General features: G+C 39.3%; 1 protein-coding gene across 2 annotated transcripts in view; it reads left to right on the top strand.

Annotated features, from left to right (window-relative positions):
- LOC136882289 (nascent polypeptide-associated complex subunit alpha, muscle-specific form) overlaps nt 1–23,716 on the top strand; it is a 137,550-nt gene that overhangs the window by 45,898 nt on the left and 67,936 nt on the right. For both annotated transcript variants that reach the window (XM_068229505.1, XM_067154857.2), the window contains exons 5-6: nt 10,317–10,443; nt 13,632–13,812. In XM_068229505.1, the coding sequence (XP_068085606.1) occupies nt 10,317–10,443; nt 13,632–13,812 (308 nt within the window). The remainder of the gene's footprint in view (nt 1–10,316; nt 10,444–13,631; nt 13,813–23,716) is intronic.

Genomic DNA, 23,716 nt, shown 5'->3' with positions numbered 1-23,716 from the left:
CAGTATCCAGTATTCAGGAGATAGTAGGTTCGAACCCCACTGTCGGCAGCCCTGAAAATGGTTTTCCGTGGTTTCCCATTTTCACGCCAGGAAAATGCTGGGGTTGTACCTTAATTAAGGCCACGGCCGCTTCCTTCCCACTCCCAGCCCTTCCCTGTCCCATCGTCGCCATAAGACCTATCTGTGTCGGCGCGACGTAAAGCAACTAGCAAAAAAAAAATTTCAGTGCAACAGGTTTTGTTGTGCTAATTTTCGTCTGAAACTGTTTGAACTTTGCTTCTCATTCATGCAACACTTTTTTAACTTGTGACCCCAGCAAATTGTGGGAAAATAAGGCAGAATAAGAATAAGTTTAGGATAAAGAGAGAGCTGGATAAATACAAGAAAAGGAAGTAGCATAAAGAGTTTGTTTATGTAATAAAAACAAATAAAGGACAGATTTGTTTACAATGCGTTATTCTTTCCTTAACACTGCCCTAGAGAAGAGAAGACCCTATTGCTCTGTCTGTGATTTCTCATTTTGATGTCAGGGATTGATACTCATAATCATCCAGCTCAGTCCATGGAAACAACCACAATGACAATCAATTTGGTAGGTCAAGGCTCTGAAGTCTCTTGTTCTTGTTCTCAGCCTACAGGATGGGAATTCTACTTCTGCATTTGGTAAGTGATGTATTCTGTCCTTTGGCAACCCATTGTTATTTTATATTAATTCACCTTCCTTTGCTATGCTTGTTACTTTTGATTTTGTGTAGTTGTAAACTTACATTTGGTAAGTGTTGGACATAATGTATAGAAGTAGCAGTGTGAGCTCTTCTACTTTTACCATAAACCAGCTGAAGGAAATCGTGACACAGCGACAGCACAGTCAACTGTGATGGCAGTGTGCTAGTATTGCCATAAGCGTGTGGTCACTGTTTCATATTTTGTAACTGGATTCAGCCCATAGCCAGAATGCTTACTCCTGGTGTCATAACCGCAAATATTCTCATCCAGGTTATCATAAAATTAGAACACTATTCCTTGATTATTTGGATGATTTCATTGTAATTAGAGTTGTGAAGATAATCTGTTACCGGGCGAGTTAGCCATCCGTTTAGGGCTGCACAACTGTGAGCTTGCGTCCGGGAGATAGTGGGTTCGAACCCCACTGTCAGCAACTCTGAAGATGGTTTTCCGTGGTTGCCCATTTTCACACCAGGCGAATGTTGGGGCTGCACCTTAATTAAGGTCACGGCCACTTCCTCCCTACTCCTAGGCCTTTTCTGTCCCATCATCGCCATAAGACGTATCTCTGTCGGTGTGACGTGAAGCAAATTGTAAAAAAAAAAAAAAAAAAAAAAAATCTGTTGTGTTTACTACCCAAACTTGTATTTCTCTACTTGAAACGTCTATTTTTCTTCCACACAAAGGAGATAAGAAAGGAATTATCTTCCTCAATGAAAGCAAAATTGTCTTGCAAATACTCCAAATTGTCTAGCTGCTTATTCCATAAATGAGTGTTCTACATAACTTCTCTTTCTGATGTAGTTAAGAGTAACCCTCTTTTGGCATTGCCACAGAGAGCACAAAACCCTTGCCCATGTCCTGGGTGCCTGTCCTCACAGGGAGGTATTGAGAAATTCCTGCCAAAATTCGATACGGCACTTGATCATGAACTCGATAAGAGATCGTGGTTTCGCGGTGCACGAAGAGTTTTCTGGCCTAGCTACCGATGGGAGTAACAGCAAGCAAGGGCTGATCTTCTTTGGATCCCACAGTATGCTTCAGGTCACACATTGGCCAGCCTGAAGAGGTGAACACCAACAAGGAGATTTACCCGCCAACCGTAAACTATTATAAAAGCAAATATCACCTAGACAACATCTCCACCCGTGGACTCATAATCGGTGCTTGACGCACAATCCTTGAATTCCTTGTACAGCTGTGGAATTTTCTTGTTCTCAACTGGAACAATATCGCTATCGCCACAACACTTTCAATAACCATACTCTGCAATCATCTATGTAGCATCTGACCAACTGTACATCATGCTATGTTCCAAATTTATTTCTTAGCCTTGTGATTGTTATTTCTATCTGGCACATTCTGGAAAATTCACCAAGACTTGGAAGACATAATTTGATTGTGGTTGATATACTTCACCCTTGTGGGAGCCTCCTCATGGGGGAAGTTCTATTATTAAAATAAATAAAATGTTTGCCACTGTTCATCACACTAGGTCTCAGGTCTTTGCAGCTCCATCTCGATGTTGGACCATGACAATTCATGCAGTGCTCACACTTCTTATTATGTATGCTTTCTGGTTGGTTTGAATCTTACTGTTGGTAGTCCTAAATATTTTCTATAGTATCCCCTTTTTCACACCAGGTAAATGCTGAGGTGAGGCTATATCTTAATTAAGGCCATGACTGGCATCTTCCCATTCCTGTTCTTTCTTTTTTTTTTTTTTACCCCAATGTGTACAAGTTAATGTAGTGTTAAACCGATAACAACAAATTGAAAATTCTTCTCCTCAATGGCACTGTCTTTCAAACTTTACTTTGTTATACTCCTTTAAAATGCACTGTTCTCTTTGCTGCATGCTTTTTTATCTTTTCATCTCTGTTCACAGGACTCTTCTTCAGCACTCCTGTGCATGGAATTTTTGTTGAGGACACTCAGTTTTTGTGTCTCTTATGGCACTCTCTAGCCTTCACTATATGTTACACATATAAATCACATTGTTGTGTTTGTTTTGGAGACTAATATAAATGGAATGTTTAAAATGCTTACAAGTATTTGGTGGGCAGTCTGTGCTGGCATCCTATTAATTATCTTTTGTGAGACCTTCAGTTCCATTTGAACATCAACAAAGTAAGGAAGGAGTTTGGTCTTGTAATAAATATTTTTTTTTAAAAACCACAAGAAAAAGAGCTCGCTGTGATCAACAAATAGAAAAATCATAAACGTTCTTATCACCCTGAACGGAGATCTCAAGTACCTAAGATGGTGGCTGATAGAAGAATGGTATCCAGATGTAGAAATAAAAACCAGAATTGGAAGTACGGGAAGTGCATTTCTGAAATTGAAAGATGTTGTGTACAAGCGTGACCTCTGATCCAAAATTTGTTGGCGTGTCTTGAAATGTAGTGCAGACACCATCATGCAGTTATTCTAGGGAGCATGTGTTACTTGCTTCGCTCGGGACGGCTGTCAGTCACGTGACGAGAGCAGCGGACAGGCAGGTTGCATACCGTGGCAGTACTGTACTTGCCGCTCAGAAATGTTACCATATGAACAACAGCAATGAAATGCATACTGGTACATAAATAAACCATTTCTGAGGAATTATCAAACATTATAATATAAATAGAGTTGAGTAGGATAATATGAAATGTACTTACATCCTCAAATGTGTTGTTTTTATGTTTTTCTAGTAATGCTATCCTTTCCCGGCCTTCATATTTATCATACTTGGCATGACACAAGGAGCAGTGGTGCTGCAGATTACCTCTTTTAATATGATTCAATATTTTATTACATATTAAATATTTGATGTGTTATTTTCTTGAAGTATCAAATACTCTTCTTCCCAAGAAGGTTCACGCGTATCGTGTCGCAATCTAACCTGTCCAGAAAGATGCGCTGTACCTTTGTGCCACTGGCCTGCAGTACGTACTATGCCGTGCACTTCACTTACTTCATCCCCTACTTGCTCGCTAAGCTGCTCTCGTTCCTGAAGAGCGGGGAGCAAACTAGCTCCAAAGGCATTTCGCTCTTGACTGACGATGCCAGATGTAGTGGGTTACCAGTGATGAAGGGTGTACACTAAAGACTTTGTCAATCAACCGAATTCAGGTCTTTGAAATGTGGATGACCGAAAGTGTTTCGGATCATATAGCTGTGAGCTTGCATTTGAGAGATATTTGGTTCTAACCCCACTCTTGGCAGCCTTGATGGTTTTCCATGGATTCCCATTCTTACATCTTGTATACTTCAATTAAGATCATGGTAGCTTCCTTCCCAGCCCTAGAGCTGTCCTATCCCATCATTGCCGTAAAACCTATCTGAGTCAGTGCAACATAAAACAAATGGGGAAAATTTTGAATATATCGCAGTAATGTTGAAAATCCATGGGATAGACTATGCTACCAATGAGAAGGTTCTCCATTATACTGGTAAATTGTGTGAAGTCTTAACCCTCCCAAGAATTGTCCACTTATAGAAAAATCCCACTTTGCCTCTCCAAGAAATATCTGTTAATATAAATATCTTGCTTTGTCACCCCACAAAATGTTAATATTCCTGCAAGAAATGTCTGTTAATACAATATATCTGTGGTACTAAGGCAGAATCTGATATGTCAAAGAATTTGACTTGTTAGGAGGCGCTTTTAAAAGGTGGCGAGCTCTCTGAAATTCATATTGTATTTCAGTTACCTCTAAATTGAAGTGACATATATTTGTGAATGTAATAAAAAGAAAGAACAAGTTTTATTCGTATTTATTCAGCAAGTTCAGGGAACAAATCATTCATGTCTATGTACTGAACATATCGTAATCTTTATTTTGAAAACAGCATATTCTGCAGGCACCAGAATCGTATCTGACTTTGCCATATACTCCTCATCGCAAAATCTACCATATTGGTGTTAAAAATGAATATTCGATGTTACTAACATATCGGGTTCTGCCTTAGTACCGCAGATATGTCCCTCGGAAAAAGGGACCGAAATGCGAAAATGGAATTTGGATGTAAAAGGAATCACATGAAATCTATCGAGTTACAGAAAAAAATCACAAATACAATCAGGAAATGGCAATTACAATTTTAAGGTCACTTATATAGAACGGATAATAGCAGGGTCACAAAAAAAAAAAAAAAAAATTTAAACTTGGCCTTATCAGTGAAAAATCACAATAATTGACTGAAAGAAATCAGTGAAGACCTAAATAAAATTGGCATTGTGAAGAAACTATTCAAGACAGAATAAAATTCAGAACCTTAATTCACAAACACAAATTTTCTGTTAAGCCCACCAGACTAAATACTGAACAACATAAAAAGGAACACAGCGAGAGGATGAAGAGGTATTGGGAAGAGAAGGAAACAAAAATCAGGTGCTAATAAGTTCAAATGCGGTCCTTAGTTGGACATCGTGAATCAAGAAAGAGTATATGTCCCTCCAAAAAATGTCTGTTAATACAAATATCTCATTTTGTGTTCCCACAAAATGTTTGTTTATTCATATGTTCCTCCTATATCCCTCGAGGAAATGTATCTTATAGCTCACTGTGCAACCCACAAAATGTTCATTTGTCCAAGCATTCCTCTATGCCACTCCAAGAAATGTTTAATACAAATATCTCTCTTTGCAACCCCACAAAATGTTTGTTTGTCAGAGTGAACCACTATGTCCCTCCAAGAAATGTCTTTTAAAAATACCTCACTTTGTGACCTAGTAAAATGTTTGTTTATGCAAAGTATCTCCCTATGTGTCTTGGAGAAAAGTCTGTTCATACCAATATATCCAACTTCATCACTAAAGAAATACCCATTTCTTTTGTTTTCTTTTCAAAATGCCCACTTAGTCTCTCCAAGAACTGTCTCTTTATATGACAGTTCTAGTTTGAATCGGCAAGAAATGTCTGGCGATACATTTTGCCTCATGAAGGAGTGTCAGTTGATCCAGCCTCAAAATGAGAATGGTCAGTCTAAGATAGAGTTGAATCATGTCAGGAAGTGCGTGAGGTAACCAGAGAACAAAGGTGCCAGCACTCAACACTGGACTGAGTCATTACAGCTAAAGTTATTCAGAAGCTGTGAGTCACTTGTCCCAGGTGCAGCACCCATTAAGTAACTAATTAGGCCTAAGCCTAATGCCTCAATGACAATTGAATTAGATAGTACAAGCTGTTGCTTTGTTCAGTAGTACAGGGATGGACAAATCAGAAAGAAAAAAAATCGAGGAACCAGCAAAATCTCTTAGGAGCCAGGCATAAAAAAAAAAATTCACTTGCTTACATCTATATAATACAAACATGTTTGTTATCACCTAAAGCATCACTGCTTATTTGTTCATCCTGATATGTCTATATGAGAATACTAATACTATGGTCTGTTCATTCTGGGCACGAGTCATTCATTCATTAGGTGATTCATGCTATCCGTTTGCAGTGAATATCTCTACTTATTTTTGAGTAAATTCTTAGTACTGAACCCTTTTTCTCACGAAGCTATTGATGTTGGCAATACTGCAACAATGTTGATGATTTTTCCTAACAAATGGAAATCTTCCATTCATTGTAACAAATTTGGCAGTTAGATCCTGTAGTGGTAGCTCCTGCCCAAACCACTCATTCATCCATTATGGCTTTCAACATATTTTTCTCTTCCTTAGAAGCCAGTTTTGACTTGAAATGAGTAGCCAGTAATTTCAACTCTTCATTACCAGAATCTTGTTTACTTTATTTCCCAAATTTACTGTCAGTATTTTTAAAAGACTACCAAATCAAGTTATACAGTATTTTTCCTAGAGTGGAAATGTCCTCAAAATACTGTTTTTGCCCTTAGACTGGAATTTAGCTGTCACAGTTAGAATAATTTTGGTGCATGCATGCTTTTGTATTGCCATACTCACTGGGCACTTGAGATTTTTCCAACTCTGCTTGCTTGGTGTTTGAAGGGGCCTAACATCGAAGGTCATCGGCCCCTTTCCAACTGTGGTAGTGGAATTCGTTGACAATAAATGTATATTATATTGGTTCTTTTTTTCAAATAGTTAATATGCATTATGAAATGATATTCTTCAGAACGAGACATAAATGTTTAATTTGTCCCAGTTTCTAACTCTAAAAGGATGGTCGAGTTCTGTCACATTGAATATGGTGGACCTCAACCTGTTCAAGGAGTATCTTAATAGAAGGAACGAAAAAATAGGTGTTGACTTGCAAGAGATTGAAGGATTGAAAACAAATGAGTGAACAAATAAATCATCATGGAAATGAAACTACGAAGGTGGGGAGGAACACCTGCAATAATAAACGAAATGATGGACTGATATGAGCAGTGGGAACAAAGGAAAGGGAAGAACAAAGATGAAAACTCTCAGGTACTCAAGACCTTTGCACACTCCTGTCTGTTCAGCAATAACAGTTTGTCCAGATACATTTCTTCTTAGCCCTGGATGAACTCATTTCTGGTTCCCCTCATCTGGCTCTCTCATTATCCTACACTTCCCATATTAAAAACAAATTTGAAAATTCTCAAGAATGGCTATATCCACGGTTGTGGATGTTCTCCTCCTCAATAAAGTGGGAAAGCAAAAAATGAGCTTGTCTTAGGCTGAGATGAAATATTTCTGGTGAGTTGGGATTGTTCAAGAAAGAGCCCGTATCTGAAGATGGTAGTGCGTGAAGAAATACCTTATCGTTTTGAGTTTTCACGTTTGTCAGTTTCTCTTCCTTCTGCTGTACTCTGCCGTCATGAACCTATCTTTACACTTCGTCTTTTTGTGTGTACCTGTCCTCCTTAGCTTTCATTCCTTGTTGATTTATAACCTATCTTTATCCTTACAGAGTGAGTTGGCTGTGCAGTTACAAGTGCACAGCTGTGAGCTTGCATTCGAGAGATAGTGATTTGAACCCCACTGTCGGCAGCCCTGAAAATGGTTTTCCATTGTTTCCCCACTTTCACATCAGGCAAATGCTGGAACTGTACCATGGCCATTTCCTTCACACTCGTTGCATTTTCCTGTCCCATCGTTGCCATAAGACCTATCTGTGTCGGTGCGACGTAAAGCCAATTGTAGAAAAAAAAGTTTATCCCTTTTTACATATTCCTGTATCTCTTTTTTACCCTCTGACAGTATCATAATGATATGTATGTTCATTCGTCAGCCCTAAGGCTGTTTGGATCCTCAACAGCTGTTATAGATGGCCTACGCATCACTGAAGAGGCGTGCTGGGAAAATGAGGAGTGAGGTAGTTTCCCGTTGCTTTCCTTACCGAGCCATATCAGTCTGCCAAGCCCACTGAAATGCATGCATCATCTGACCCTATGAGCAACATTTTCACAGCATTCATAGCAGGGACTGACTGCGGAAGGAATGGCATTACGAGCATCACTCATACCTCAGTCACTCTCATATTGTCAAAGCCAAGGATAAGACTGAGACGGATCAATGAAAGTAACGAAATTGCCCCAGCCTATCCCAGAGGACATAGTGCACTGTAAACACTAGCTCCCGTCAGCAAAGGCATCATCATGATATATGGTGTGAAAATCAGTTTGGAGAAGAGCAAAACTGGTGATGACAAAAGGAGAAAGAGAAGGAAAAGGAAACGTTAGTATATTTGGGAAGTGAAATAATGCAAGATGCAAGGTTGGATAAGGAGGATATGGTAAGGAAGATAAGGAGAGACAGAGTAAGAAATGTTGAAGTCAGAAAAGAGATAGGGGTAGAAAAACTTAGCATAAGGATGGAGAAGAATATATTGAGATGGTTTGGATGTATGAGGATGGAGGGGGGTGGGGGGGGAAGGATACAAAAACAAGTGTTGGAGGCCGAGATGGAGGCCCAGAGCAACATAGATAGACTCTGTCAAGAACAGTATAAGAAAAACAAGACTGGACTGGAATACAATTACTGAAGAGGAGTGGTGGAAGAAGAGGCAATGGTGGAGAAGTACCCTGACGTGGTATGATGATGATACATCATCATTTTCATTTCCCCTTGTCCAGTTCCAGCTGGGTCAAGATGTTAACGACACATGTCTTCCTGTGCCCAACCTCCTCAACTGTGTTCCAGTTTGGGTTGCTGCTTCTTATACTGTTCTTGAGAGAGTTCAACCACTCGTTCTTCTTCCTTCAATCTTTGTTTTTTGCTTTACGTTGCACTGTCACAGATAGGTCTTATGGCGACGATAGGACAGGAAAGGCCTAGGAGTTGGAAGGAAGTGTCCATGGCCTTAATTAAGGTACAGCCTGGTGTGAAAATGGGAAATCACGGAAAACCAACTTCAGGGCTGCTAACAGTGAGATTCGAACCCACTATCTCCCGGATGCAAGCTCACAGCCGCGTGCACCTAATTCCTTCAATCTTACGCCTCCATCATGTGATTCAGTATCCTTCCTCTTATGTCCTCTTAGCAAGTCTCCAAACCATTACAGTTCATTTCTCTTCATTCTCTGGGAAAGCTCTTTCACTCTCAGTTTATTTTTTATCCTTCCTGACGTCCTAATTCCTTTCTCTGTCCTTCCTTTTCTTTCCTGCCATACTTTTTAATTTCTTCTCACTGGCCTGGATTTTACTGTCTCACCTTTTTGTCAGCTTACTAACTCTCTGCTGAATATGCCAGTATGGGCTTCACTCTGAATGATACCTGCTGACTTATCATCGGTTGACTAAGACCTGTGCCTGTAGAAGTAGTTTACTGCTTAGCCTGGATTTCTCCAACAGACATCGGACATGAAGTGTCAGCCAGAATTGAAAGAACAAAGGCAGACAACTCAGAAAATCATCTATATGGGTACAAACGATCAGATCGAAGGCTCATGTCAAGGAAATGTCCCCTTCATTCTACAAAAAGCATTACAGAAATGGCCAGAAAAATCAGAGTAGCATCATGGAAAAGGAGACTTAAAGATCTTAAAGACCAGATTATTCCTCATGAAAGTTTACCTTGAGGATATGACAATGGATGGGTTTCTGGAAAACTTTGAAGAGATTGCAATGTGGGGTAGGTAGGTCCCAGGCACACTTCTGACACCACCATGTGCAAGTGCGGGGAAGATTGCAGATTATATCCAGCTAAGTGTACGGTAAAGGACTTGATGGGGGCAACATCTGAAGCATATGATGTGGTAAAATACTGGTCGCAAAGTAACATCTAATGCGGGTTCTCCGTAAAGAGTTTTTACAACATATCATTCATGGTTATAAAGTGACTGTTTAAAGTATCAACTAAATATTTACCTAATGGAAATTCTAAGTTCCCATGGAGGGAATTAGATATTTTTCCACCAATAGAGCATATCAAATCAGATCAAAAATTAGGTGTATGGCTTTTCAGGCGTTTGCTCTATTAACCAAGAGTCTAGTGTCAGACCTAAGACGAAATGCTAATTTTTGATCTGATAAATATTTACCTTTCGGTATGTATCGTACTTCATGTTAATCTTGTACATTTAAGACTGGTGTCACTACTGACATGATTAAATAAATAAATGTCAGTATGGGGCAATAATGAATCCTATACATCACCTGTTTACACTTCCTTTTTCCAGATCAAGTTCTTCAACCTTTGGTATAATTAATGCCTTTGTGTTCACAGGAGGTGATCAAGGATTGTTGAATCAGTTCTTCTCGGATTGGGCCACCAAGGATATCAGCCGCCACCTCCCATTCATCTACAATATGTGCTCCTCGGCCACTTACTCGTACCTGCCGGCGTTCAAGCAGTAAGTAGCTCTTTCCTATGTACAACCTCGTTTTGAGGTCGGTGTTTGACATAGCAGTAAGGCATCTAAATAGTAATTGATGATGTTCCCTGCCTTTGTAAGGGCATGCATGGTAATGCTATTTTATTTACTATGGAAGATGTTTAAACCAGAATAGGCAGGGAAGGGATAACAATAAAAAATTTTAATATTTTGCCAGTTCGATGTCTCAGGATAAAGATCTTTAGTTTAATAATGAAGAAATAGAGATGGTTAGGAATTTCACCTTCCTTGGTTCGAAAATTAATCATGAAGATAACTGCATGTCTGAAATTGTGTGGCAACTGGTAGTTGGTACTGATGCTATGATAAGATTGAAATATACAGTGGAACCTCGATTCTCCGTTTTTGGAGGGACCACGGGAAAAAAAACGGAAAATACGGGAACGAATGAACCAACAATTTGGCTGTACATCACAAAAAAGGAAATATGTATACTTATAATCTTACAAACACCCCTAAACCAAACTAAACTACAGCCCCAATGGGCCTTCCGCCTACCAAGCGACCACTGCTCGGTCCGAAGGCCTGCAAATTATGAGGGGACACGTGGTCAGTGTGATGAATCCTCTCTGCCATTATTCCTGGCTCTCTGGACCGGGGTCACCATCTCACCATTAAATAGCGCCTCAATTAAAGTTACGGTAATCGTAGAATGAGTGAACCTGGAACCAGCCCTCATATCCAGGTACGGAAAAAATGCCTGACCTGGCCGGGAATCGAACCCTGGCCCTCCAGGTGAGAGGCAGGCAAGTTCGACCGCGGGGCCGGCTTCAAACATTAATTACCGGTACGCGACTTAAAAATCTCGAAACTTTGCATTCAAAATAACACCAGGCCAAACAACAATCGACCACAAGTAGTTTTTAATTCCCTAATCAATAAAATGAAGCACATTGTATAAAAAAAGCGCCCAACTTGATGGCGAAATCCCTTTTTCTTTAAATCTTCCATTGTAATATGGTCACCATTATGCTGTTCGTAGTCGGTTTAAGGAAATCTTGTACCGCGTAAATTAGGCCGACATTGACTTTTAAAGGTTATGTTGACCTGGAGAATATGGGTTTGAATGTAAGTATCGATTCTCAAGTTCTCGAATGCATTATTTTCCATTCTGTCCGTCACCAGTCACGATCAAATTGGAAAGAGAAAAAATATCGTCAAAACTTCCAAATTTACGGTTATTCGCGACCTTGAGCTCAGCTGAAAAACTCGCTCGCTGTTAGTAGAAAGTCGGTACGAGTTCGAAATGATACAAAGTTTTTAAATGTAATGTGCGTAAATAAAACAACTGTGGTTTTTATAACATTTTAACACAAAAATGTGATATTCCCACTCTTACATTAGGACCAAAACTGTAATAGGCAATCAAAAAACCCATGGCTTTATGTATGTAAGGTGCAACATCTGTTCTCTGGTCTGTATAACATAATCGTATACGATAATATTAAATTACTTAAGAAGGAGCAGTTTCGATTCCTGTCTGAAAGCTCATTGACTATCAGTGCCCTGACGGAAGTGCCAAAAACCTGTTTGGCGATACATTAGAAAAAAAGTTAAAAAATAAACATCTAACCCTGGACATAATGTAGACATTTTGCAAGTACCGGTACGGACATTTGACGAAACTCATTCCGTCTTCAAGTAGAGTTGTCGAAATCCGCTCTATCTCCTTCCATTTGTTGTGGATGCTCTCTGCTTTATGAATTCGATTCTCTAAACAATACCACCCGAATGCGATGCTAAGATGGTCCCTTATGCAAGTTCACTGCCGATCGCTTTTCCGGTATAGTACTTCCACAAATTACCGCAATGACGGGACGTTAACACCAAGATCTGTAAGTACTGGTATGCCATAGCTGTCCTTTCATGAGATAGTTTCTTGAAAAACGCGTGATCGAGGATTTAGCGTTGATGGGACTGAAATTTCTGGGCAGTTGATACGGGAAATTGTTTCTTCAAGGAAGGGATAATGCAGGAATTTTACAACGTGATTTAATTGGGATGCTCTCGGGACCATGCAATTTCAATGGATAATACCAATATAAATGGTCCGTTATTGGACATTATAAATTTTCCAGCTAGCTCATTCTTGGTTGCCAGCGTTTCGCCCTCGTGTGCTAGGGTGGGCTCGTCAGTTGGTACCTAGCACACCTACCAATACGCTGGCCAGTGCACACCATGGAGGCCACTGCGTAGGCCAACTGGAGCCACCGGCAGTGCCATTGCACTAAGAGACTTTGTCTCATCACTAAAAATTGATGCCTGCTTGGCCATCAGATGATATAGATGTTGATTCCCATAGGGAATCTGAAATATTTGTCTTGAATGAGCAAATTTATAATACCAATATAAATGGTCCGTTATTGGACATTATAAATTTTCCAGCTAGCTCATTCTTGGTTGCCAGCGTTTCGCCCTCGTGTGCTAGGGTGGGCTCGTCAGTTGGTACCTAGCACACCTACCAGTACGCTGGCCAGTGCACACCGTGGAGGCCACTGCGTAGGCCAACTGGAGCCACCGGCAGTGCCAATGCACTAAGAGACTTTGTCTCATCACTGGCAACCAAGAATGAGCTAGCTGGAAAATTTATAATGTCCAATAACGGACCATTTATATTGGTATTATAAATTTGCTCATTCAGGACAAATATTTCAGATTCCCTATGGGAATCAACATCTATATCATTTCAATGGATAATACGGGAAAACGTAGTTTCTGGGAACGTATAATCGATCTTCTACTGTATCTGGAAAAACTGGGAACGAGAGATTAAAGTACGGACTGATTAGTGCATATGTTTTCCCTGTAGCTACTTATGGCTGTAAAATGTCGATCCTAAAGAAAGCTAAGAGGAGAAGGATGCATTTGAGCTTTGGTGTTGATGACATCTGCTGAGGATATTGCGGACAGCTAGAATTAGTAATATCCAATGTGTGTAGTAAATGTAATATTTCTCTATATCTTGATATTTAATGCGCGACCAACACCTTCGGGGGTTCAAAAATGTCATTTTTCAATATTTTTTTCATCTACTATGAAATATCTTTTTGAACCAGTTTTGGAATTTCATCATCATCATCATCATCATCATCATCATCATCATCATCATCAGAGACTCATGCAGTAAGAATATTTTACCTCCATAGGTATGGCGAGAATGTGAAGATCGTGCATTTCATTGGTGTGGCCAAGCCTTGGCTGCAGTATCTGGACAGCGAAACCCGGCAGGTGCGACCCAGCGCAGGGCAGGAACACTTGAAATACCTGCTGCAGCTGTGGTGGGATATCTTCTGTAGTCTCGTCCACCCCAGTCTGTCGCCAGAGATGGTAAGCATACCTCTTGAAACAAATGTACCTTGTTATCTATTTTACTCTTGTAATACATCTTTTAAAATAATGCCTGTTGTTCACCATCAAATTTTTCTTTCATTTCAATACACACACACTCACACTCACACACAAATGTCAAATCTTGGTAATGTTTGTTCAGAATTGCTGACGGTTTGTCAATATTTGAATAGATGTAGCAAGATTTGATAGGAAGTATTTTGAATTAACATGGAGGAAAAGCAAACAGCATTTATAGTTCTTGGACTTGCAGTGGGATATATTCAAAAAAAAAAAAAAAAAAAAAAAAAAAAACACTACCATCATCATCGTCATCATCAATGTCCCACTCCTGTCGCCCAGGTGTGGTTTGCAGGCCACCTCCACTCCTTTCTGCCTTTCTGTCCTTCCACTTTTCGTGCTCCATTACTTCCGTCACATCCAATCCAGCTTCTCTAATGTCCTTCCAAATCTGATCCAACCACCTTCTTCTCGGTCTTCCAACTGGTCTCTTGGTCTCTCAATAAACCATAATTTACATGGGCAAAATATTAACGTGGTTATCTGCAACATAATTTATGCAATGTATTTACTGCCATGATAAAATTTGCAGAGGTTAGGTTATGTTGCATTTATGCAAATGAATTGAATAAAAATGATAGCAGTGCAATGGAAATTCATATCTTATAACATGAAAACATATTAGGAATTCCAAAATAACAACAATGCAAAGCATCATAAATAGAACATTACTGATAGTGTTTACTTATAGGTTACTGGTCCACCTTGTCAGTACACTTTTTATAATTGAAAATTACTTATTCATAAATGTTTCAGGAACATAGTAAATTCCCTTCATTAGTGAAGTCCAATCAAGGAATAAGAACAATATAACACTATCTTTTGTTTAGCCCAAAATTTAAAGATGTATTATATCATAATTCACCATATAAATGAATAAACAAACATTAGTGAAATATTATGAAAATGATCATTACATAAAATTAAAATATTTTGACGATGCTGAATGAGAGTACCTAAATAAATTTAAGATTTGCAAGTTTTATCTTTCTCTTCTTTTTTACCTTAAGTGACTAAATGCTAGTATATACAGGGTTATTCACCTAACACGTTACACGGAAATAACTTCTAAACCATTAAAGATATCGGCATTCTGTTTTCATACTCATAAATGGTACTCAGGGTCTTGTAAAATAAAGTACTACTTAGTCTCATGAGTTGATTAATAATCGAGATATTGATATTAACTCCATATTTTTAAATGGAACGGCACAAATTCATACAGCTGGCCTAAAAGTTCAACTACGTACAAGTTCAAATATGCAAGTATTTTCAAAATCGGACAATTACTTTTTGAGATATAAATAAGAACAGCATGCGCGGTTTTGCATGCCGCATCTGACAGCGTGAAGTCGGGCAAGGACATATTGACGCGCAAGTAGTTTCCTGGGGGTGAGTTCAGCCTCAGAATGGACACCAGGCATGTAAGCACCTCATACACATGTGATAGGTTTGCAAAGTGTGTATGACAGGCGAACTCATGACAGGACAGGTAGTGTTGATGTGTTTAAAAGGAATAAAGAGGAATAAAGTAAGTACTTTGCCTTGAAAGAAACATAACGAAAGCTATCCCACTGTCGGCAGCCCTGAATATGGTTTTCCGTGGTTTCCCATTTTAACACCAGGCAAATGCTGGGGCTGTACCGTAATTAAGACCACGGCTGCTTCCTTCCAACTCCTAGGCCTTTCCTATCCCATCGTCGCCATAAGACCTATCTGTGTCGGCGCGACGTAAAACGACTGGCAAAAAAAAAATAGTAGCGATAGCGTGACAACATCCACATTTTCAAATACTAAGTCTACTCCAGAACAGTAATGCTTATACGGTCGCACTTCCAGTAATGCATCTTATTATTCGGGTTCCTCTCCAGACGTTCATGATTAAGACACTCCAAGGGCTACAGAGAATAGTTGTTGTAATTTCATTTCCGGGGCTTGGACAGCATGGTCATGTAGCCCCATGTGCTTGGGTGTGTATGTTTATGTGTACTGTATGTCTGATAACCTGTGTTATTGTGGTGTCTTTAGTACTGTACTGTATTTGTAATTCGGTGAGGAATTGGGACGGAGGCGGCCGTTGTCGTAAGTAAGCAACCTTCCCGACATTTGCCTGGAGTAGCGGTGGGAAACCACGGAAACACTTCCAGGATAGCTGAGATGGATACCGAACCCACCTCACGAGTCTGAGTGTACCCCGTTCCAGCCCTCCAACCAGAATTAAAATGCTTATCAGAGCCGGGAATTGAGCCCGGACCACCGCGGCGACAGCTACTAAGGGTAGCCGCTACACGTGATTAAGAAACTTGACAGGCTGCGGAGAACAGTGGCTGTTTATTGTTATTTCATTTCCGGGCATAGACAGTGTGGTCATATAGCCCCGTTTGCTTGTATAGTACAAAGCGCACCTCATTTTGTGCAGGTTTTTTTCAGGCGAAGGAACAGTGTTTTCAGTGCTGGATTATTTGCGTTGGGATAGGTTGGACATTAGGAGACAAACATCTCGACTTATTATGTGGGATGTTCAGAGCTGATCATGGTGAGATGACAGCAACTCTATTATTTATTTACTTATTTTACACGCATTAATTTCCGCGAAGCTCAAGCGCGACTGTAGTAGCGTGCATTCGGGAGAGCACAGGTTCGAGTCCTGCCTCGCTCAACCTGAAAGTGATTTTCATGGTGTCCCATGTTCAGCACCAGGCAAATACCGGATAGGTACCTTTGGGATAGGCCACGGCCGACGTCCTTTCCAAATCCTTCCCATTCCCATCTGTGGGAAAAGACGCTAAACTGAGTGCAGCCTATTACACATGAATGTCAAAACAAAGCAGAACAACTTTAATCTCCCTTCCCCATTGTGTGTTTGCCAGTCATACAATAACGTTGCACACCCAGGGTATGTTACAGTACATCACATTATGATTACAGTACATGCCTGGTATGCGTTCTGTGGCTGAACTCACTCCCAGGAAACTACTTGCGTGTCAATATGTCCTTGCCCGACTTCACGCTGTCAGATGCAGCATGCAAAACTGCGCATGCTGTTCTTATTTATATCTCAAAAAGTAATTGTCCGATTTAAAAAATACTTACATATTTGAACTTGTACACAGTTGAAATTTTAGGCCAGGTGTATGAATTTGTGCCATTCTATTAAAAAATATGGAGTTAGTATCAATATCTCGGGGATTAATCACCCCATGACACTAAGTAGCACGTTACTTTACGAGATCGTGGATACCATTTAAGAATATGAAAACAGAATGCCGATATCTTTAATAGTTTAGAAGTTATTTCCGTGTAACATGTTAGGTGAATAACTGTGTATAATGGGTTCTCATCTGTACTTCTTTCATTTAAACTTGATTCAAAGTGATTTTTTTTTTAGCTAGATAAATTTTGAAATTTTCTAAAAAATTCACAAATTTTTCCTCTTTGACCAAATGTATTAATTCCATGTCACTAGAAATGTTTGTAAATTTATGATTCTTTTCAACCGTATGCTCTCCTGCTAGACAAGTCAGTACAGGATCAAATCAAATACGAAATACGTATCGTGGTTAAGTTGATCAACATATAGGTTACCGTACGGTAATAAATATAAAAGCTGCCCACTTCGTTGCGATATTCCTCTTGCAAGCTCTTCGTATGCTGTCGTTTTATTGATTTTCCTGTGGTACTATAGGGAGCCCACTGAATATAGGCAGGGATGTGCCTCATACTTACATTCACACCTCTCAATCATGAAGACAAAGCCATTTTTGTTGTTTTGATTCCCAGCTATCTCAGCGTACCTAGCGCCATAGTGTGCACCGTTAATGTTTGAATTCCATTGGTCAATTCTGTCAAAGACTTGGCAATTCTTTGATTGATTAGAACTTACAAGATATTTGGAGTTTTCTCAAGACTTCTCAAGTAACATAAGCAATTCGACAAGTAAACTTGTGAAGTATTGAAAATTCTTGTGAACTCTTGAATTTCACAAAAATTTGTTTGTGAACAACAGGATTAAGCAACTCATTTTTGAGGTTATTTTATAGATTTATGTATTTATTTATTTTTATTAAAATTTTCTTTTTTTCTTTTTGCGGAACCAAGATATTCACTGGCTTATTACCATGGTGACTACAGTTCGAATCAAGCCAAACCATGTGAAATTTTTAAAATGAAAATTATGTCCCTGTGATTCTTACTGTCAGTCTCAACATCCTGCGGTTATGCGATCTTGTTATCAATAGCCCTGTAAAGTTGCAAGTATGGTTGTTAATTTTTGAGGTTAGTATTGATTGTAGAGAAATGTTTCAGACTTTTTTTTTTTTTTTTTTTTACTTCTGTTCAATTTCTTATAATTTTCTCTAACATTCACGTGTCTTTCAAATTTTTATAGCTAATAATTTGTATTCTGTTCATTAAGTGTATCTGATGTTTTCTTGCTGGACCTTGTTTTGCTGCATAAGGTAAACTTTGAACTATCTTGTTAAGCTTTCACTTGGAGATCTGTTTGAAGAGGTGAGTATTAATGCTGATAGAACCAGAGAAAATGCATGGTTAGATTAGATATTGTGTTTATTAGGGACACAAGTTAGGGCTCTAGGCCATTCCTTTCTCAGTGTTCAAGCCATGTTCTGTTCTCAGCATGATGATATGGAATAGCTTGTGATGTGTATTGTGCTGCTTATTATATATCACCACATTTTGTTTGACATATGCTTTCATAGTTAGTAGTATTTTATCTTGCTTCTGCACTCTGTGTTGCTGTTAGCATTAGCTTTGTTCGTTTCAGATATTCATTATGCTGTTTGAAAATCTTTTCATTCATCAACATCGTCTGTGTATCAGAGATAATAAATCCTCATTAGAGAAAAATTCTGAGGAGGAGGAGAGGGAACTGACTTATCACAGAGGCTTAGTTACTTGCTTCCGTATGTCTGAGGTTCAAATCCCAGTAAGCTCGGGGTTGGAATTTTTCTCTTGCATATTGTAAGGCATCAGAAAGGCATCTTACCTCGAAACGCCCCAGAAAGAAAAAAAAAAATCCAAGAAATCAACTAGGAAATGTATTTTACTTGCAATACTGTCGGACAAACGAGGGTCAAAGTTGTACAAATTTACCGCTCACGGCAAACGAAAACTTTGGTATGTTTATTGATTGCACACTATCAAGATAGGATGATGTCAAGGAAGAGTGAGCGGCCTCGAATGAAAGAGCATGTCCTGGTGAAGGGAACAATGCATGCGATCCGTACAACATAGTTATTAGCATTTCAAATCTTCTATGAGATCATGACGGGCATTTTCCTATAGAGCCCATCAGTGAGGAGTGTTCTGCATTTTTATAAAACCACTCCTGTCAGCCTGTTGGTTACCTGGGCTGGGTGCTGGCCTTCTGAGCCCAAGTATGTGGGTTTGATCCTGGTTCAGTCCGGTGGTATTTGAAGGTGCTCATATTTGCCTGCCTTGAATAGGTAGATGTACTGGTATGTAAGTTAACTCCTGTGGGACAAAATTCTGGTACCTCAGCATCCCTAAAGTCCATAAAAGGAGTTAGCAGGACATAAAACCAGTAACATTATTATTCTTCCTTAAATGTAGCTGTTATACAGAAAACTGACTTTCCAAGTGTGTATGTCTACCCCTTAGTACGATTTGCCTCATCCGGGGTCGGAGAGGAAATGAGGCAAGATTTTATATAGCATTTTATACGGCTGGATGCGTTGCCTGGCACCAACCTTAATTGAGGAGCGAATGAAGATGAAATTAAATATGGTGAATGAAATTGGGTAGGGAGATGGAAGAAATCTACTTTGGCCTATCAATAGAAACTGTCCCAGCATTTTTCTAGAAGTAAAAATGGGAAATCACAGAAAACCATTTTTAAGGACAGCTGACGGTAGGGTTTGAATCCACTTACCTCCCAAATGCAGAACTTGGCTCCATAGCCATAGTGCATTAACACACATGGCCAGTCCGCTTGGTTTCCCAAGTGATATATACTGTATATAGAAATATGTAAGGGAAAACACATATGATAAGGACAGGTCAGTGCAGGAAGAAGGAGCAACAGAAAGAGGAGATAAGTGTAAATGTCGCAACACAAAAGAGCAAAAACAATCCCTGTACCTTCTTCAGAGAGATGGGCTTGCTCCTCATCAATTCCAATTCTTCTACGTCCGTTTCTTTTCAGCTCCCAGTGAGCTTGTTTCTGCTTCCCAGCTTCATCAGGACAGGTTTCAGCACTCACTTCATAGGCCTTCAGTCTTGATGTGGGTAAAGTGGGATTAGAACAAACTCATATAAACACAGGAAAAGTTAAGAAGAGTACAGGTAGTAAACTCACATCCTGTCATACCAGTTCCTGGGATAATGTGCCTTTGAAGCTGTGAGGAAATTTGCCTCTGATTTCAGCATGATTATTGAAATGAAAACCTACAACCTGTTTTCCAGTCATTGACCGGGTCAGGGACGGAATGAATGAAGCCCCCATCTTGCGGTGAGGACAGGAATTGTGCCGGCTTCCAAGGCCTGTCGCACTCCTCTGGGGCAATGATTAATGACTGACAGATGAAATTAAGTGATAATGGGGAGTGTTGCTGGAATGAAAGATGACAGGGAAAATCGGAGTACCTGGAGGAAAATCTGTCCCGCCTTTGCTTTGTCCAGCACAATCTCGCATGGAGTGACCAGGATTTGAACCACGGAACCCAGCGGTGAGAGGCAGACACGGTGCTGCCTAAGCCACGGAGGCTTCCTAGCATGATTATTATGGAACAATAACATCATCTTCCTCAGTCAACCAAAATAGACCGTGAACCAGGAGGATTAATGAAAAAAAAAATCTATTTCTAGATCTACTCCTATTACTTTTGATTAGTATTAAACATGATCCCCTCTTTATTCTGGTGTTAATGTTGTATTTGATACGTCGTTTCTGCAAGGACAAAAAATTTGGTTAACACCAAAATTGGAGAGGGGTTATTGGAGGTCCTTGATTGAATGTCGTATTTCCTAATTTACTGGTTTTAGTTCCATCCAGACTAATTACACTCGCTAGACTTTTGAGGTACGATAGTTAAATTTATTCAGGAGTCTAGTCTGCCTCCTGGGAAACAGCTAGATCTACCGAATGAGTTAGACATGCAGTTGCGGTCGCGTAGCTGTGAGCTTGGATTTGGGAGGTGGTGGGTTCAAATCGCACTATCGACAGGCCTGAGGATGGTTTTCTATGGTTCCCCCTTTTCATAACAGTGCCACTGCCTTCCCAATCCTAGCCATTTCCCTCTCATAGTCCCCAAAAACACTTCGATGTATTAGTGTAGTGTTAACCAGTAGAAAAAGCATAGCTTCTTTTAGTTTTGACTGAAGTTTTGTGCTAAATGCTTACCCTACCATCACATAGTATATTTCTTTTTATTTGAATATCCCTACCTGATGTGAAATATCGTAAACCTCTTTTGCCTGAGTGAAATTCATATCGTTAAATCCCTGACCGATCATTCTCCATTAAAGAGAACCTGATGATAGTTAATAAAAATGCTTAGAACCTGTAGAATGTGATATATTTTAGTATAAGCCTAGCTTTGTTTGTGGTGCACTGATTATTTAAAATGTTCTCTAAATGGAATGTTACTGAGTGAACTAAATGACATGAAACAGAGTGGTGAAAACACATCAATTTATGGAAAGGTTTATTATGGCAGTCTGAAAGTGCTTATTTATACAATTATTTAAATTTTGAATTAGGCTCTTTCATTCACATAAAATAAATGCTCCCTCTAACAGATAGTTAGCCCCTTGACATCTCAAAAAACTGTGAATTTACAAAAAATCACAGTTCTTCAGTTGTACAGTTTCAGAATATTATCACAAAAATACTGTACTTACAGTATAGGTGTTCATGTTTTTATCCTTTATGAGAAAAATCAGTTATACAATCTCTGTAGGTTTTCATTTTAATCATTAAAATTGAACTGTGATGTTACGTATGTAATAATTATAACCTAATTGATATTTGATAGAATAGGTTTGCCAAAAAAGCAGACTTTCCAGAGCAAGCAATGTATCATTTTACGTATTTGGTGAATGCTAAATTTACTGACTAAAATACTAATTTTTTACACATGGGATTTGTATGGAAATGAATTATTTAACTAATAAGATGCATGTAAAAGGTTTGGTGAAAGGTACCGTAACACACAGAAATCAGAAAACAGAATTTACGAACAAAATGCCTTCAGTCTCCTTCATAGTAATGTCCATCAGCCACAGTGCCCTTTTTTTGCAATATGTGTATACATTTGCTGGAAACTGTCAGAGAAGACTGATCTTTTGGAATCGATCAGAGCATTGATGCCACACATCTTGGGATTTACAGTATGTCAACATGTGTTCCCTTGAAGTGGGAAACAAAAGAAGCCTGCAGGCACCAGATCCAGGGAGTACGGTGGATGTTCAAGAACAGTTACGTGCCACGTAACCGAGAAGTTGCGTACATGAATCACAGTGTGTGGGTGGTTGTTGTCGTGGAGGAGACCCCTCTTTCCCGTCCTGGACAAATCTTGCCGAACACACAGGATGCACAGCAGCAAACATACATGTGGAATGCAGAATTGACAATTGATCTCCGGTATGAATTCCTGATGGACCATTCCATGCTGTCGGATAAAGCAGTCAACAGTGTCTTGGTCCTGGACTTCGGAGGAGACTCGTTTTGAGACATGGGGAGCCCAATGAACACCATGCCATTGATTGTCGCTTGGTCTCCGTATCAGACTGGTAGCACCAGCTCTCATAGCCTGCTTAATGGCTGCTGTTCCATTCATTTGCACCAACATCACATGCGTCTCTGTCGCAGTTTTTCCCAATTTATAACAAAACTTCAGGTTCATGCGTTGTTCCATTGCACTATGACATGAGTCTTCACACACACACACAAAGTTAGACTACCCACAGCAAACAAACCTTCTTCATCTCCCTGCGTACATTGCTACGTGCCATTTCTCGAGATGGCTTTCTATTCACGTCCGTTTACGCACGCAGTAAATTCTGTTTTCTGATTTCTGTGTGTTACGGTACCATTCACCAAACAGACCTTGTATTTCCCAATCATAGATGACCGACGACTAGATAGGTTAATAATTTATTATAATCTTTACTGGCAGAAGCGGTTAGTTATTTTAAATTTGAAATACAAACCCTATTCTGAACAAGAAAATGTCTCAGATTTAATTTTTTAAATATTCCCACCAACAAATCTTTCCTGGAAGTATCTTATAAAAGTTAAGCATACGTAGATTTTATGAAGTATTATCTTTACTTTAACCTTGAGTCATAGTCTAGGATACCCTGGCACTACTTCCTACATAGTCTCTCTCTTTACCTATATCTGATTTCCTTTACCACATTCCTCTGATAATATTACAGGCTCATGTTGTTCTCTCAATTTATTACCTCTTTATTTAATAACTTACCAAGACTGTAAAATTAAAGTTCATATTTCATTCTCATTCATATATTTTTCTAAGTAGTCTTTTTTCTGTACAGTCTATCAGTAGGTGTGCAACTTCAATGTTTTTATAGCATAAACTGCATTGATTTTCCTTATTGCTACATTTAGCTAGGATCATTGCTGCAATGGATCATGTGGTACTACCTAGAGGAAGTACTCGTGCCATGTTTCTTGCCTTGAGTATTAAGTAGTACCTAGTGTTGGTCCCAGTTTTTTTTAAAAAATTTCAGAGTTTTTTGATTCTGTGTTCACCACTCTGTTTCATCTTTGAATAAACAAATATTTATTCTATGCCTATTTTAAAACTGTCCAGTTTCA

The sequence above is a fragment of the Anabrus simplex genome, chromosome 10, assembly GCF_040414725.1.
Source record: "Anabrus simplex isolate iqAnaSimp1 chromosome 10, ASM4041472v1, whole genome shotgun sequence".
Classification (NCBI taxonomy): Eukaryota; Metazoa; Arthropoda; class Insecta; order Orthoptera; family Tettigoniidae; genus Anabrus; species Anabrus simplex.
The sequence above is the reverse complement of the archived record's forward strand: the minus strand, read 5'-3'. Positions and strand labels throughout refer to the sequence as shown.